Source organism: Mustelus asterias, chromosome 11, assembly GCF_964213995.1.
Source record: "Mustelus asterias chromosome 11, sMusAst1.hap1.1, whole genome shotgun sequence".
NCBI classification, from domain to species: domain Eukaryota; kingdom Metazoa; phylum Chordata; class Chondrichthyes; order Carcharhiniformes; family Triakidae; genus Mustelus; species Mustelus asterias.
The window spans coordinates 28,780,043-28,797,763 of NC_135811.1; the positions used below are offsets into that span (position 1 = coordinate 28,780,043).

Sequence of the window (17,721 nt, forward strand, 5' to 3'; positions counted from 1 at the left end):
CAGCTCTGAGGGTGGAAGTTTCTATGATTCTCCACAGAATGCGGGTGGGAGCTCGCACTTGGATTTGAAAAGTCCAAATTCATGGGGAGTTGAAACAAGGCTAGAAGATTTGCCTAGCTTTAGTAAGAGGAAGAAGTCTCCAGGAAAATTTGCACCGTGAAAGACAATTCTAGAGTTAAAAGTTTCCAGCCTGGGGAAAGGAAAAATTTCACCAAGACTGACAGAAACTGCCAGATACAAGGTATGCCTCATAGCATTAGGGACCCAGATTCAATTCTGGCCTTGGATGACTGTCTGTGTAGAGTTTGTACATTCTTTCCATATCTGCGTTGGTTTCCTCCCTCATTCCAAAGATGTGTGGGTTAGGTGGATTGGCCATGCTAAATTATCTCAGTGTCCAAAGATGTGCAGGTTAGATGGATTAGCCATTGTAAATGCACAGGGTTACGGGGATAGAACGGGGGGGATGGGCCTGGGTGGGATGCGCTTTCAGAGAGTTGGTGCAGACTCAATGGACCAAATGGCCTCTTTCTGCACTGTAGGGATTCTATAGTTCTATGGAGTTCCTGCTCCATCTTTCTGTGCAGAAATCATGACATTTGTTGCTGTGTTCAGCTTGGTTAATTCTTTTGCTTACCATCTTGCGTGCAAGCTCCTAAAAGATTGATGATGTTCTTGTGTTTTCCAATCATTTTCATCATTTCCATCTCAGAAACAAGGTCGGAGAGGTCTTTTTCTGTTGCATCATCTGAGAAGATTGAAGTTAATATTATACCTTGGGTAGAACCTAATAGAGCCATTAGTTGATTTAAAAATGCATACAAATGCAACCCTAATTCTCAAATTTGTTTTGGATTGAGAGACATTTGAATGGAAGGTGTTCCTCTTTCATTGGTCCAATAATCTTCAAAAACAGTAAAATAGGCTAAAATCCTTTCAAAAGTCACCTCACCTTTTAAGTTAGCCCAGAAATTGTGATGTTTATTGGGTTTGATTCCATGGACTTTCTTGTAAGCATTCAACTAATTAGCCAAAACATTTTCAGATGACCAAATAAATGCAGAGGTCAGACACTGAATCTCTGACCTCTCCAAGGTCAGCCTTCACTTTCCAAAAATAAATAAATGCGGTCTTGAATTTGCTCTTTACCTTTCAGCATCTTCACAGCCACAGTGAGTGGTTCTTTCGGCTTATCTTTGTCAACTCCTACAGCCTCTGCCATCACAACTTGTCCAAAGCAGCCTTCCCCAAGGGGTTTGCCGAGTGTCAGCCTGCAAATGAAAACAGAGATTAGCACGGCTGGACTTTAACCTTGTTCTGCTCGTAATTTTCACACAAATGGAAACTTCAATGTCCTGTGCAGCCAAAAGAACCTATGTTCCCTCCATCAGTTAGGAGATTTACACAGCACCACATATCTTGCCAGGATGTTCCAGGAAAACAATGCAGGTCAAATAACAATTAACATTGGAGGTCATAATATCCACTGAAAACAGAACAAAAAACAAAGAACAGTATAGCACAGGAACAGGCCGTTCGGCCCATCAAGTCTGTGCCGATACAGATGCCTCCCTAATCTAATATTTTCTTGCCTCTACATGGTCCATATCCCTCTATTCCCTGCCTATTCACGTATCTATCCAGATGCCTCTTGAATGTTATTATATAGAATCTGCTTCCACCACCTCCTCCACTAGCACGTTCCAGGCATTCACCACCCTGTGTGAGAAACACGTACACCTTACATCTCTTAAACTTTCCCCCTCTCACATTCAACCTTTACCCCCGAGTAATTGACCCTTCGACCCTGGGAAAAAGACTGACTATCCACTCTACCCAACCTGTCATAATCTTGTAAACCTCTATCAGGTCCCCCCTCATCCTCCGACGCTCCAATGAAAACAATCCAAATTTGTTCAACCTTTCTTCATAGTCCGTATCCTCCAAACCAAGCAACATCCTGGTAAATCTCTTCTGCACCCTTTCCAATGCATCAACATCCTTCCGGTAGTGTGGCAAACAGAATTGTACGCAATACTCCAAATGCGGCCTAACCAAGGTCTTATACAGCTGCAACATGATTTTCCAATTCCTATATGCAACGCCCTGACCTTCTTGACTACCTTGTTCACCTGAGTTGCCACCTTCAGGGAACTGCACACCTAGATTCCTCTGTATGCTAATATTTCTAAGGGCTCTACCATTTACTGCATACATTCCTTCTACTATAGGACTCCCAAATCGTATCACCTCACATTTGTCCGTGTTAAATTCCACCTGCCATCTTTCAGCCCAGGTCTTCAACCGATTTATATCCTGCTGTATCCTCTGACAATCCTCCTCACTGTCCGCTACTCCCCCAATTTTTGTACCATCTGCAAATTTACTAATCAGACCACCTACAATTTCCTCCAAATCATTTATATATATATTACAACCAACACAGCCTTGAGATCCTTGAGGAATACTGCTGGTCACAGACCTCCAGTTAGAAGAGTACCCTTCCACTGCTACTCTCTGCTTTCTATGCCCAAGCCAGTTTTGTATCCATCTTAATAGCTCACCTCGGATCCCATATGACTTCACCTCCTGTATCAGCCTGCCATGGGGAACCTTATCAAAAGCTTTACTAAAGTCCATGTATACAACATCCACTGCCCTGCCCTGGTCAATGTTTCTTCTCACTTCCTCAAAGTACTCAATCAAGTTTGTGAGACACGACTTCCCCTTCACAAAACCATGTTGCTTATCGCTAATAAGCCTATTCTCTTCCAGATGTGAATACATCTTGTCCTAAGAATCTTCTCCAATAATTTCCCCACCATTGATAGAAGGCTCTCAGGCTTGCAATTTCCCGGATTGTCTCTTGTGCCCTTCATAAACAGAGGAACAATGTTAGCTACTCTCCAATCCTCTGGTACCTCACCCGTGACTAAAGAGGATATAAAGATTTTGGCCAAGGCCTTAGTAATTTCTTCCCTCGCCCCTCTCAGTATTCTGGGATAGACCTTATCTGGCCCTGGGGGCTTGTCCACCTTAATGTTTTTCAAAACCTCCAATACCTCCTCCCTTTTGATCTCAACATGTCCTAGAGTGTCAACATCCTCCTTTCTACACTCACCATCCACCACATCCTCCTCCTTTGTGAATACTGGTGCAAAGTACTCGTTAAGGACCTCACCCACCTCATCTGGCTCCACACACAAATTCCCTCCACTGTCCTTGAGTGGACCCAACCTTTTCTTGGCTACCCTCTTCCTCCTTATATACGCATAAAAAGCCTTGGGATTTTCCTTAATCCTGCCTGCCAAGGACATTCCATGGCCCCTTTTTGCCCTCCTAAGTCCCTGTTTAAGCTCTTTCCTGCTATCTCTGTATTCCTCAAGAGTCTTATCCATTTTCAATTTCCTGAAATTTATGTATGCCTCCTCCTTCTTTTTCACTGAGCTCACAATCTCTCTTGTCATCCAGGGTTCCCCTAGAACAACATCTATCGTCTCAATGATTTATAGGTGCATCATTTAGATTAAACAGATCAAGTACAATTGGAGGTTCAGTTTAATTTGTTTTTAAAAATATGTTTTCAATAGTATCAGTGTTCTATTAAACAGTCATGTTCCCATAAAGCATGCATTTTTAAATCCTACTGAACATCTACATTTTACTGAGCCTATATCACTTTTCTATTAGTTTGTACTGCATTTTTAAACAGTGATGTTGTACAAACATTGACATTTGCAGATGGTCAATTTAAGTTCCACTAGATAGTGCATTTACCCAAATTCTACAATCCTTTCATTGTGCTAGAAATGTGCCCAAGATCTAATAGCTGACTCTCAAAGCTCTCTTTCATTGCAAACCCACTCCACCTACATTAGTGTTAACCACTGCTTTCTTAAATGTTGATGCACTCAAATTTTCCACATTTACTATGTTCCCCTGAGGCTTCTAAGCAACAAGTAGGTTCACAGACTGCAGCACTGGCCAGAATAATGCAGGCGTTAATTAGAGTACACTGAGGCATCTAATTTAATTGAAATACTTGCTGGGAACAAGCAGACCAAGAAGATTGCATATTTTGTATTCCAAGGAGAAATTTCCGACACCAACAGCTACAACCAAGTCTAGATGATCTAAAAAATGAATGCTATTTCATCGTTTTCCTTGAAGAATACAGTTTTACAAACACTTTTTAGAAGGTCTGTCCTCTAACCTACCTGATTCTATCTCTCTTTGTTTCAGCTTTTGATTCAGACAATGACAAATATCTATTGGAGCGGTCATTGGCCTGGTTGCTATCTAGAACAGAGTTTTCTCAGTTGATCACTGTTCAAAATATTTGCTGAGATTAGTTCTTAATCCTTGATACTATAAAAAGTGGATGACCTGGTTTGATTATCCACTCTGCTCAGTGCTCAGTCCAGGATTCACTAAGCAATGAAAAACTCCTTCACGGTAAGCCGAAATATTCTGTATTAACTGAACTGTGATACACCTTCATTTATAGAACCACTACAGTGCAGAAGGAGGCCATTTGGCCTATCAAGTCTGTACCAACGCTCTGGTAGGGTAGGGAGAGGGCCTGGGTAAGATACTCTATCCCCGTAACCCCACACATTTACCATGGCTAATGCATCTAACCTGCACATCTTGGGACACTAAGGGGCAATTTAGCATGGCCAATCCATCTAACCTGCATATCTTTGGAGTGTGGGAGGAAACCAGATCACCTGGAGGAAACCCCTACAGACATGGAGAGAACATGCAAACTCCATTCGGGCAGCCAAGGTCAAAATTGAACCCGGGTCCCTGGCACTGTGAAGCAGCTGTCTAACCACTGTGCCACCCTGTATGAGATATGTCTCCCATTTAATACAGGAAATGCATCCGTGACCACCTTCCAATTTCCCAGTTTCAGTTGTGAAAGACAGAGATTAATACTTCATGTCTTTGAAGCCTGTTGTAATGTGCTATCACCGGTGACCATTTTTTGCTGTTGGGAGAAAATCGGGAATAAATTTTTGATGTAAAAAATATAATGCACACCAAAGCAACTGCTGTCCACCACCCTGTGACTGACTACACATTTTTCTGTGTCTCTGATCCATCATCAACCCACCCCAGATCCACTGATAAATTGGCAGTGTAAGTGTAGAAAATTTCTAGTCAGTGTCTCCTGATGGACAGGCAAAAAGGTCACCACTGACAGAAATCTGGAAGCAGAACAGCAGAGATACAACTACTTGGTGGAGAGCAGATGTGCTGGTCCCGCCGCTACCAATGGGAATGCCCACTGTAGCCAGCCCACACCGCCAGGAAACCCACGGTGGGGCTGCGCTGCCAGTGGTACCAGAGAATCCGCCACAACCGAACAGCCGGAGAATTCCGGCCTTCATATCAATGATTTAGAATGGGGACATGGTTAAGAAGTTGATGATAGAAAAGAATTGTCCCTGTGGTTGATTGTGAGGTAGATAGGTGTAGTCTGTGAGAAGTTATCAGTGGACCGGTTAGGTGGGCAGAAAATGTGAACAAGTGCGAGGTAATACATTTCGGGAAGTCAAACAAGGCAAGACAATACACAGTAAATGGTAGGATACCGAGGAAATGTAGAGGAACAGAGAGACCTTTGACTGCGTGCCCACAGATCCCTATATATAGCAGGACAGGTAGATAAGATGATCAAGAAGGTATTTCAGATATTCCTTCTGGTATACAAAATATAAAGTGCATAAGGGTTATGCTAGAACTGTATATAACACTAGTTAGGGCACAGCTGGAATACTGTGTACAGTTCTTCTTGATAAAAAGGGTTTGCGAATACGGGAATAAGGCAGGGTCACCCTTAGCAAGTTCCCAAGGTTGCCAGCACCTTTCTCAATATACGGTTTCACGCAAGTATCCAGCAACTGAATGAATTGAACTGATAACAAACACTTTTAGGTTTAAACTTAGACATGTTTGTTAGCATGGGGAAATGGCTGGGAAAACTTACTTGTCCCGTGAAAACTCCCATTTTGGATCTTCTGGAAGTTCATATTCTGAAACTCCAGCTAGCACCGGTGCATCTGTGGATGAGAGCCGTGTAGTGATCCGCACTAGGGGAGTATTTGAACTCATGGAGGAGCTTGAATCAGCAGAAACCTGTTCACAGCAACAATGAAGAAACAAAACGCCAATGATCCTCAATGTCACAATGCAGAATAATTAACTACATCCGTACACTAGGCTACTTGCATGAAGTGTCTGTATTTATGAAATGAAGTGTCTGTATTTATTAAATAAATACATTTACAGGGAATTTTACCTGTTATTGTCTGGTGGAAAGTGGATTTAAAGTTAAGGCAGTTAAATTGGAGCAAACGACTTACCCACTTGAACCCCACCCGATCCTGTCGATTGTAATCTAATTGCAAAGGACACCTGTCTGAAGCCAACCGAGTCCATTTTTAAAACAGGGTGCCAATTATATCATCAGAACCTGGCTTCAATATTATCCCCAGGCTTGGGTAGAAAAACCTGCACGGCATCCCTGACAGCCTGGGCTGCAAAAGGCCTCACAAGTTAGCCTCCGAAAACATTTTTGCAGTTTCTTTGAGGGTCAGAAGGAGCAAGAGTGGATCTCTTGGCCCCACAAGGAAACTTTAGGCCTCCAGTGCTCCAGGCATCCCCCACCACCACTTCCCCCCTCACTCCCGACTGACATCACCCTTGGATCCTCCCTACATTCTACCTACCTTTGTGCCAGAGGCCATTCCTTGAAGCCCTTGGCACCACATCCTGTCGCAAGGTTTTACCGGCTGGGCAGTCGCTTACCGCCGACTGCCTTGCCATTTTGGTTAGAATGCAGCCAGCAGCACGTTAATGAGGCCCAACCTTTAAAATTGGCGGAACCTCCCCATCACTGCTCCTGGACGGGCCGACCTCTCAGTAGGCCGTGTTCCCGCCTGGGAGTTAAATTAGATCCCTCTGAAGTACAAAATCAGCCAGTTAACAATTACATTGGAGTGAAGAAATAACACAGTCTGAGCTTAGGCTTTTGTAGAGTTTGAGAATTCTAGAAATCTGCAGCCTTGCATTTATGAGTTTATAGATATACCTAACAAATTTAGCTGAGGGTACAATTGAGCTGTTATTAAATTTACTGTCAAGAAAGACTTAATAATGAAGTAAATTTTAAAAAAGGGGAAAATTTACTATTTTACCAGTTAAATATTTGGCCCAACCAAAAAGACAAGAATTTGAATCCCAGCTTGGCCAACTGTCAAATCTGCTTGTTCTCGACCAGTCTGCTAAATGAGACATACTGGGTGAATATGAAGCATTCTATTTCTCTGAAATTCTGTCAGGAATAGTCTTGCCAGACCATTGCATAGCTGTACTGACATACTCAGCACACTTTGCAAAAAGAATGCAATCATTAAACTAGGCAAGGTCCCCAAAGTTACGCCGAATTTTCCACCGTGATTAATGATTGGCTGAAGGGCTTCCATTTCAACCCTTCAGTTGGACCAATTTATCTCTTAAAGTTAGGATCAATGCTTACAAATAGAAAATAATAAGTTAAGCCAATAGGTTATTAGGATTTTGAAAACTTTATCTCAAGAAGTTACTGAAGTCAAGTCAATCACAACATTTAAAAAGGGAATTATGTATCCTTCAATAGCTATTGAAGGATACAGAGAAGCAGGGAACTAAGTTATAGTTGATAGCCTGAATAGATGCATGGGGGAAGCGATATAACACTTGTAGTGGGCTGAAATTTATACAAAACCAATCCCTTTAATGGCATTCCAAGTCTAGTAGCATTGCGATAAAGTCTTTTAGCTATCGAGCTTCATCTAATTGCTCCCATTTTTAAAATTTCTTCCCCGAAACACTAAATACAGAATCACAAGTTATTTAGAAAACACTTGCTGGGGGAAGAGGGTTATTTTGAATGCATGTTTTTGTTTGGTCATTCGTGGTCATTTTTCAGTTTACAGTCTATTACACCAGTCTGTTGGCAGCACTACCATCAGCTCTGGCACATTTGGTTCTCATTTTTATTATGCGTTTTTAACCTAAACCATTGACTGCAGCTCTTGCAGTACACATGCTGTCAATGTTTGTAATAGGGTACTTGAAACTCCTGGAGATCATCCAGGCATAGATTTTTCCACAACTTCACCTCCCATGATGGTTATTTTTTTTTCTTTGAATGTGTATCACGATTCATTTACACGATTACTCATCATACACTACGTGCAGGCGCTCCAGTTTTAATCAGGGCACTAAGCATTCAAGTTGGTGATCATTTTCAAGGGACCAACGAGACACGAAAAATGATGAAGACAAGTGCCGGAAACCTCTGACCCTGTCTGCGGCTGGGGTTCCCTGATGCTGCTGTGGTGTATGGAGTTATGGCTGAGTGCCAAACTCTCCATTCTTGCTGGCAACAGGGCGGGAATGAATGAGATCGGAGAATTCCGCCCAAGATATTTTCAGCAGCAGCTCTGATTCATAATTGAACTCTGAGGTAAACAATTAAGTCAAGTAACTCATGCTCTGGAAGTTCATCATTGCACTGAATGTGTTCCTTTTCTGGGTTAATTCTGTATTGACTACTTTAAATGATGGAAACGGGTTATCCTCAATATTATTTGTTAAAAGGCAAACATAAAGCATTCAAGAAAGACAGCAGATTTGGTGAAACCACAGACTGTTCAAAAAATAAGCACCAAGATCTAGAGCCTGGCTAAATGTTTCCAAATTTCTGGCAGTATAATATTTCCCTTTCATGTGCTATAGCTAATCAAATCATACATTTTTTTTTTTTACACAAAACAACGCTAATGCTTACAAGACTGAATATCACTTGTCACAAATATAAACTTCTAAGATTGTTACATTTTTGAACTGTCCCGAGGCAAAGGGGGTTTTGTGATCTGCTCTGAATTCTACTGGACAACAAGTCTGGGTGGCTTGGTTGCTGTGGGGGTAAGAGTGGACCCAAGTCAAGAGACTTTAAAAAAAATCTTTCATGCGATGTGGATGTTGCTGGTTATGCCAGCATTTATTGCCCATCCCTAATTACCCTATTGAGAAAGTACAAGACGTTCATACCTGTGGACGATGGTAAGAGCATCTGTGCTGACAATGAGTAAACTGTTAGTCTCCAAATCTCTCAAAAAGGTGTGAGGAATGTCAGGTTTTATAAATGTTTGTAATTTAAACTGTCCATTTAATTCCAAGCTAGAATGGAGGTAGGAGTTTAGAAAATAGCTAACAGGCATTTTTATCTAGATACAAAGCCAATGAAGATGAACTTGGGAAGGGGAAAAGTTCATAGCAAGCTATTGTAATATCAGCTTACAGGGTTTTACAAGATATCACTGAACCTCACAAACCCAAGGTAGTTTGCAAGATTCTGAGAGTGAGTGTGTGGGAGAGCGAGCGAGAGAGAAAATGAGAGCAAGCTACCCTGTACCCGAAGCTGACAAAATGCTGACCTCAATGTTCACCACAAATTGTAGGTGGGAGCTTGCACTCAGGTTGATGAGACCAAGTTTGTAAAGATTTAAAGGTGGCTAGCTGGACTAGAGAGAATGAACCTCCAGTATAATCCTCACAGTGGCAGTCAGTTATAAAATTAGAAGTTGCCCAGCTGGCAAAGGGAAATGGATGTGGCTTTTGGGATTCGGTTCCTGGAGAATAAAGTATCCACTTATGGGACAGCATAAAGTATTACCATGGTGGAGAATTTTCAGTTGTTCTAAAAGTTAACTGGGGAAAATTTCTGTAGTTTGAAGTATAGGTTGCCTACTAAATAGTGATTAGTCAATGTTGCTTTTAATTTGTTTGTTACAGTAGCAGTCTTGAAACTTGAACTCTTGTTGTGTGATCCTTCCAGATAGTTAATGGAAATTCTAATATCTCTATTAGTCTCACACTGCAAAGTCTTGAATATTCAGACTGATGAATAGAACCATTGATGAATCAATTTTCAGGCAAAATGCTCCAAAGCAAATGCACTGACTAATCTAATAAGAGCACTGTTTAATTGGTATAATTCTTGCAAATAAAGTCTGTAAAGAAAGCCAGCACATTCCTTGCCCGCTACAGATTGCAATAACAAATGGACAAAGAAATGTAGCAAATGTTACTCAAGTATAAATTGTTTCTACTAATCAATGATGCTGCTGACACCAGATATGGTCTCCCTCAAATATCACTGAAAAGACTGAAGCAGTTGCTTATTCTAACTTAATCAAATAAAACCATTTTTACAAAAAGTTATTCCAATGTGCACTCTTATGGATGCTTACATTAAAAAAAGCAACTAATTCACACTGTTAAGACTGGATAAAAGGCTAAGGATATATAATTTGGGGTGACATCTGGCAGTTGGAGGTGACAGAGTAGGGTCACGCGTACATACGTAGAATTCCTTTGGTATTATCACATCCTGTCACTGGGGTTGCACCATGTGCAGCAAGTAGGGTTTAAGACTTTAACTATTTATCGGCTAGAGAACCACATGGGTACCAAAAATGAAAATATATATTCTCAGAGCAAATATGTATAAATTACACTTTCCAATTATTAATTTTAATATTTAACAGGAAGAAGGAAACAGAGATTTTAAAATATGTCTCATGAAAGATACTAAAGGCATTCAGTACTCTCAGGTTAATGAGCATGGAGCTTATTTTAAAACTTTATTTATAAAACACCATCTTAAAGATAGTCCCATGTGATTATTATAGTTTTACCATTCACAACAGAGACAGACTGAGGCAGTCCACATGCAGAATTGTTAGTTTAGGTGCAAAATGACAGAGTTGGATTTGAATGCTAGTCTTAATGAATGTTTACAATTCCACTCAACTCCCTCCCTTCTCTCCCTCCCCTCCTTGGAGTTCCTACTTTCTGCTGCGCTGCCAGAAAAAGCACCAGTTTGGAAGCGAGCTGGTTAGCTGACAAGTTGGTGAGGTGATGGTATTATCGGTAGAATATTAATCAGGAAACTCAGCTAATGTTCTGGGGACACTGGTTTGAATCTCGCGACGGCAGATGGTGAAATTTAAATTCAATTTAAAAATCTGGAATTAAGAATCTACCGATCACCATGCCGATTATCAGAAAAACCCGTTTGGTTCACTCAGGCCCTTTAAGGAAGGAAATTTGCCGTCCTACCTGTCTGGCCTACATGTGACTCCAAAGTCACATCAATGTGGTTGACTTTTAGCTGCCCTCTGAAATGGCCTAGCAAAGCACTCAGTTCAAGGGCAACCAGGAATGGGCAATAAATGCTGGCCAGCTAGCGATGCTCACATCCCATGAACGAATAATATAAAAAGATAGGATGGGAAAATGGATATCTATCTTTGGCCGCATTCCAGCAAAGCCTTATACCAGATTTCCAAAGCATTACTGAAGGCCATGGAGATGGCCAGAATGACCCTTCTGCAGCAGTGTTGGAGCTGTGGAGTGCCACAACGACCTCAGCAGAGCTGGGGCGGCCATAAAGGAAGGTGTCTTTGCTTCCTCCGCCACCCCCATCCCACTGCAGGCTGCCTCGGTATACCTGGTGGTCTTGCCACACAGCAGAAGCCCATCCTGGCATGGTAAAATTCCAGAGGGGGCCAAGTTATCTGTTATTTGGCACTTAATCAATTGAATTGATTGCCCACCACCGATTGGCTGGTAGCCACGTTGCTGCTGTTCCTGTTTTCAGTAAAGTGCCATGGCAACAGGAAACATAGAAAGTAGATGCAGGAGGAGGCCATTGTGTTTCCCTCCTGACGCCTTGCGCCAACACTTTAATCCAGCCCTGCCTCCTCCCAGCCTACCCAGAGAAGGCCAATAAAACTGCAGCCATCTGTCTGTCAACTATAACCCCAAACCGTTTTCCAGGGTGGGGATTCTTTTCTTAGGGTGGGCAGGTGCCCAGATGGAACCCAATACTGCAGTTCAGCACTTTGTGCTGAAGATCACCCAAAACCTCTACTGGGGTGACAAGAAAATGAAGTTTCTTCAACTTTACTGCTGAATACAATTGGAAATCTAGGAATAATATATGATAAAATGGTCACTATGTCAAGTAAAGGTTTTGATTCATAATTCTCAGGGATACAGCAGCTTATAAATCAAGTTAATGAAGTCCACAATCAGCAGGAAGAATAATAAGTTAGTTCATAACATATAGGAGCAGAATTAGGCCATTTGGCTCATCGAGTTTATTGCACCATTTGATCATGGCTGATATGCTCCTCATCCCCATTCCCTTGCATTCTCCCCATAACCCTTCAACCCATTACCAATTAAAAATCTGTCCAACTCCTCCTTCAATTCCAGAACAAAAATTAAAATCTGCATTTTCTCACAATTGGATGAAACACGGTGGAAACATCCATTTCTGCCGGTGAACATTAGTTACCAAGTACGATTAAAATGCCTAATTATTTGATAAAACCTTTGAGGAGGGGAAAGCAACTCGGCATTTACAAATGTGGAGTTTATTTTAAAAAGATGGACAATGTTTTGGTTGGGAGTAGTGAAAGAGGGAAAAGTTACCACATTGTATGACCACTTCTGAAATGTAACTGTAAATCTGGGAGTAATGTATGATAAAATGTTCACTAAGTCAAGTAAAGGTTTTTGAACTCTTTATCTACTTTCTGTTACCTGTCTGCGCAGAGGGATGCGCTTGGTCAGCTTGTGCACCGTCGGCTGGGCGTTAAAATCGGGCTTCTTTGTCGTGTTCTTCATTCGGCAAATAATAACCGTCACCACCATACAAGCGATAACAAAAACACCAATGCAATAGATAGCTATTTCCAGATAGTCAGGAGAGGTCAACCCTTTTGGTTTGTCTTCGGGAACTGGATTACACGTGAAGAAACAATTGTGTCAGACATTAACATATAGTTTCACACATGATAATGTAACTGATAAAGAAGTGAAAGGTTGTTAACAGTTCCAATACTATTCCTCAATAACATATTCAATATGAAAAGAGGAAATGCTGCACAAATGGTTTCACGAGTAAAAGATGCTGCCAGTGTAATAATACTGACTGTCACACAACAGGAAAACTCCTGTTGCTTGCAGAGCTTAGACGGCCACAGCTGGTATAGTACCAGTGGTGTGAGTGGCAACTGCTTCCAGCAGTTCCAGGGTTATGAGGGAAAGGTTCTTGCTCTTGCCCACTACCTAGTGGGTCCTATTGAAAAGTACACATTTGTGGCTACCTGGTGAGAAACATTATTGTGGTTGACTGTGATGTTCCTATGAAAGGCTAGCCACTTAGCTGATCTAGTGAAAAGGTTGCCGATATCTTTTTGACCGTACAACTTGATAAGAACATGGGCAACTTGGTACAACTTGGGCACAGTGGTTAGCACTGCTGTCTCACAGAGCCAGGGACCCGGGTTCGATTCCCGGTTTGGGTCACAGTCTGTGTGGAGTTTGCACATTCTCCCTGCGTCTGCGTGGATTTTCTCTGGGTGCTCCGGTTTCCTCCCGCAGTCCAAAGATGAGCGGGTTAGGTTGATTGGCCATGCTAAATTTGCCCTCAATGTCAGGGACACTAGTTAGGGTAAATGCATAGGGTTATGGGGTTATGGCCTGGGTGGGATTGTGTCGGTGGAGACTCGATGGGCCTCCTTCTGCACTGTGTGGATTCTATGATTCTAAGAAGAGGGGAGAAAGCCATGTTGAGGAAGAGCCAAGAATACACTTGTGGTATAGTGCTGGTGTACCATGGCACCAGATTCTACATTAATAAGAGTATGCAAAGAAAATTGGGGTAGATTGGAAACCGGGAAGGGGGAGGTCTACAGGGTACTTAATCACATTCTTGCACCTCCTAAAATCTGGTTCAAAATTTTAGCGTGAAAATCTCTTGTCTGTTACAGAAGGGAAACTGATAATGGCAGAAAATAACAAAGGCATGGAAATGTAAATAAAATATATCAATTAATGTTTTTTTTTAGCCTGAACATGCACCACTCCAGTTGCATTTCGCTATGAACATTGATATTAAATTTAAAACATCACATTCTCTGGTGCAAAGTACAAGACATTTATAGCCAAAGGTTAAAACTGACCCAGCTTGTTTTTTGTTAAAGTGATAAACATTCTGTTAAAACATTCTGTTAAAAATTGCAAGTATTTCACACAAGCAGAGTACACTTCAAACCGTTAAGACGGTGCCTCAAATTTTATTACCTTATATCTACAGCATATTTAGCATAATGAATGCTGTTCAAGCTGCGCCATCCATAACAAGTCGCATTGCCAAAAGCTACCAAGCATAAAATGCCCACTGAAGGCTTTAAAGGTGAAACAAGAAGCAAACAAAACCAGAAACGTCCCAGATTCCTAGTGAAAGCAAAGCTGCACTAAAGGTTTTTGCCTGATTGTCTGTGAAATTAGAGACTACAGGAAAGGTTTGTAGCAGTTTTTAAGAGACAATCATGTTATGTGGTAAAAAACCTCAACACTTCATTCAAATCAAACAGTGTGGTTGCAGGTCACTTTCTCCAGGGAGAAAGGATTAGCTGTCATTGCAACCTGCAAATCTGAAGACCACCATTGTTCGACTGAATTGAAGTTTCACAAGGGAATTACCAAGCGGGTGCATCGAGGACAGATAATTGAGAAAGATTTGCTGGGGCTGGGTTATGTAGCTCCAACGTGCTTCCCCCCTCAATTATCGATCAGTTAAAACACCACTGATGACCATTTCTTAAGGAAGAGAAACAGCATCAGATTCCACATGCTAGGTAAGACTTTGCATGTTATGTCCTCTCTTGCAAATGAATCAGAATCTCATTTGAGTGCATGCAATCACTGAAGAAATAAAGTTGATTCATTAAGTGAATTCCCACAAAACAACACTGCTTCATTACAGAAGGGGAACTGGCATTACCACAGCAATAGTCAGTGTGACAAACCATTATGTTTTTCCAAATACACCTATAATTGTATACAATTTTAAAAATCAATAATGATAATATATGATTCAGAACCGGGATCTTGGGTTTTTTGCATTATAATTCTGCTGCCAGTTCCACCGCAGAAGGCAGTGTCAGTTTAGTGAAAGGGGAAAGATGAACCATTGAAGGAAAGCCGTATGTACCTGACTCAACTGTCAACCATGCAGAGTGATGTGAAATCCCAATAGAATTACCAGCCAAGCATGTATATTCCCCAGCATCCTCAAAAGTTACATTCCGTAAATAGAGAACCTCAATTTCTTTGTCCGTGGTGTTAACACCGGCAGTCTAGAAGAAAAAGGAAGCAAAACAAAAAAAAAATATACAAGCAAGACAACATGAGATATTTGTGGACAGGGACAACAAACCAGTACCACTGCTTATCAGCAGCGGTGCAGTAATCTGATGGAGTTATGTGCTCCCCATCCACAACCCTTCATCCAAAGCTTGCTCCCAACTCCAAGCTTGTTTTATGGAATAATCAGATACCCATCACCATCTTTAACTCACCCTTCTAGGCATGCAATTTAACTCATGGAAAAATAGGCCCATAATAATTTGTTCTCTTTATCCTATTGTTTTCTTAGAATAAAGGAAGCGTGAAATGAAGGAGAAGGTAAAGACAGTAAAATGGGGAAGGGAATTGGAAATGCACTACTGGTTTAATGAAGAGGGACGGAGGTAAAGTAGAACCATTTAAATATTGACAGGAGGAAGAAAAAGATGCTTTAGGATGAACAAGACAGAATAGGTTTAATTGATGAAAATTTCAGCTGTAAAGTACAGCATGGGATAGTTTTGCCACATATTGTGGGTATTTTTCCATGTCTAACGTGCATAAAGTTGCATCATGGAAAGGAAATTAAGGGACCATTAATACCCAAAGCCCAAAGATCCCGTAAGTTGCTTGCAATCTTCCAAGCATCTCCCAGCATGAGTCAGCCGTTTCCTAAATTCATTTACCATGGGCAGAGCTTTGTAATGTGCGTCCTGTAAAGTGTTACCTTTTGGGGAGAATTGAGCAACAGTGAGCCAAGCAGACTGATTGACGGCTCCAATATAATTGGAGACCTTACATATATATTCTCCACTGTCCGCCTCAGTCACATTGTACAGATTCAGCACCTCTGCATTGGAACTATTTATCCCCGAATGCTAGAACAAACCAATAACAGAAGATAACAATATAATCGCTGTCCTGGTATGAACAGAGCTAACATCCCACCACCAGCATCACCAGTCCTCTAAATGAAATAAACAAACATTTTCTCTATCAAAACGTTGAACAATCTTGTGGTATGAAGGAAGAAAACAGCAAGTAATATAAAAAATACAACTAAAAGGGCTGTTATGTATGAAGAGGACATACCAGTTTTCTTGAGCATATTTTAACAAGTTAAACAAAATGTGTTGCAACTGCCCAGGAAGTAGAAGGTATAAACTTTGGAAGAAAAGTAATTCAACTGGAATTAAGGTGTCGTGAAAATACACTGGATATTTGAAAACATCTGTATTTTAAAATGCAATGTAAATATGGATACTCCTTGCCCTTGTTGATAATGTGGTTCAGTCTTTCACAATGTTCATTATACACAAATATTCATAAAGGCTTTCTGAATTCTCAAACCTTTAAGATGTGGACATAAGGAGATCCATCTGGACCATATCTACTGCCATTCTTTTCAACATGCTTCAGCCATTGTATATGGGGTTGGGCATCACTGAACACTTTGCACACAAACTCCACGTCACTTCCCACCAACACTGTTTTGTTAGCAGGCAACCCTGCTTGCAGGATAGGCCTGTGTGGTGACCGCTCTGAAATAAATTTCAAAACAAAGAAAACACAATTTGAATTGATGCGAGCAAATGCAGTGTTTTAAAAAATATTTTCTACTTCTTTACGTTCCACTAATGCCTTTAAATGGAAACAATTGTATGCTTGATAAAAACGGAGCTTGTCCGAGTTTGTACTTTGACCCTTCTCTCCTCTTCGACAAGGCCAAGTATGTTTTCGTAGAGAAGTTTTGCACTTTTTAAAATTCAGATCTAATCTTTGTTTTCGTTGAAATTTAATTTTAGTTGCACAGCATGGTTTGCAAATTGACTGGGAATGATTGATGAGGGCATTTAGTTTCATGGATTTTTAATCACTTGAGAAAATCAGCTACATTAAAATATCTACAGAAATAAAATGTTTGCGCAGCAGCTAACTTCTTTATGGCGCAAAGTTAGCCATGTTGCTTCAGCTAGAGAAACTCGGTGTAAAGCTATGCTTTGCTTCATGTAAATATAATTTTAAATATACAGGCACTATTTAAGACTCTGCCTGGTTAATGAAGCTATTTCTTTTTGTTTTTCCATTACGTATGAAGCAACATCCTGCTTTAATAGCTATGAGGCTTGTAAAAAGTATCTAGTTTAAAAAGCACTGAAACTCCTTTAAACTTTGGAAGGAGACCACAGAGCGGCTACAGACCCCCAAAGAAAACATTGGAGGGACTAACAGAGCACTTTTAAGGATGTATGAAGAACAGGCTTAGAAACATAAATGAGAACCAACACCACCATCTATGTTACTTTTATTAGCTTGCCAGCATTTCTAAATGGGTGTTTTGAATTTGCCAACAGATTCTTTCACAAGCAAACATTTTGATTACATTGCAAAGAAATGGTGCCCCTAGTTAACAATAAGACCTTTGATACAGTCAAACATATTTGGCCTGATGCAGGCATC

The 17,721-nt window shown here is 41.0% G+C and overlaps 1 protein-coding gene across 7 annotated transcripts in view; it reads right to left on the reverse strand.

Moving 5' to 3' along the window:
• The window catches only part of LOC144500437 (fibroblast growth factor receptor 2-like), a 96,676-nt gene that overhangs the window by 20,315 nt on the left and 58,640 nt on the right, over positions 1 to 17,721 (reverse strand). For 5 of the 7 annotated variants that reach the window (XM_078223338.1, XM_078223336.1, XM_078223340.1 and 2 more), the window contains 6 exons: positions 16,612 to 16,802; positions 15,989 to 16,139; positions 12,670 to 12,866; positions 5,996 to 6,144; positions 1,150 to 1,271; positions 638 to 748 (listed from right to left, as the gene is read on the reverse strand). In XM_078223338.1, the coding sequence (XP_078079464.1) occupies positions 638 to 748; positions 1,150 to 1,271; positions 5,996 to 6,144; positions 12,670 to 12,866; positions 15,989 to 16,139; positions 16,612 to 16,802 (921 nt within the window). Of the gene's footprint in view, positions 1 to 637; positions 749 to 1,149; positions 1,272 to 5,995; positions 6,145 to 12,669; positions 12,867 to 15,127; positions 15,273 to 15,947; positions 16,140 to 16,611; positions 16,803 to 17,721 lie in introns of all 7 variants that reach the window. The other 2 variants (XM_078223343.1, XM_078223337.1) reach the window with 2 other exon arrangements.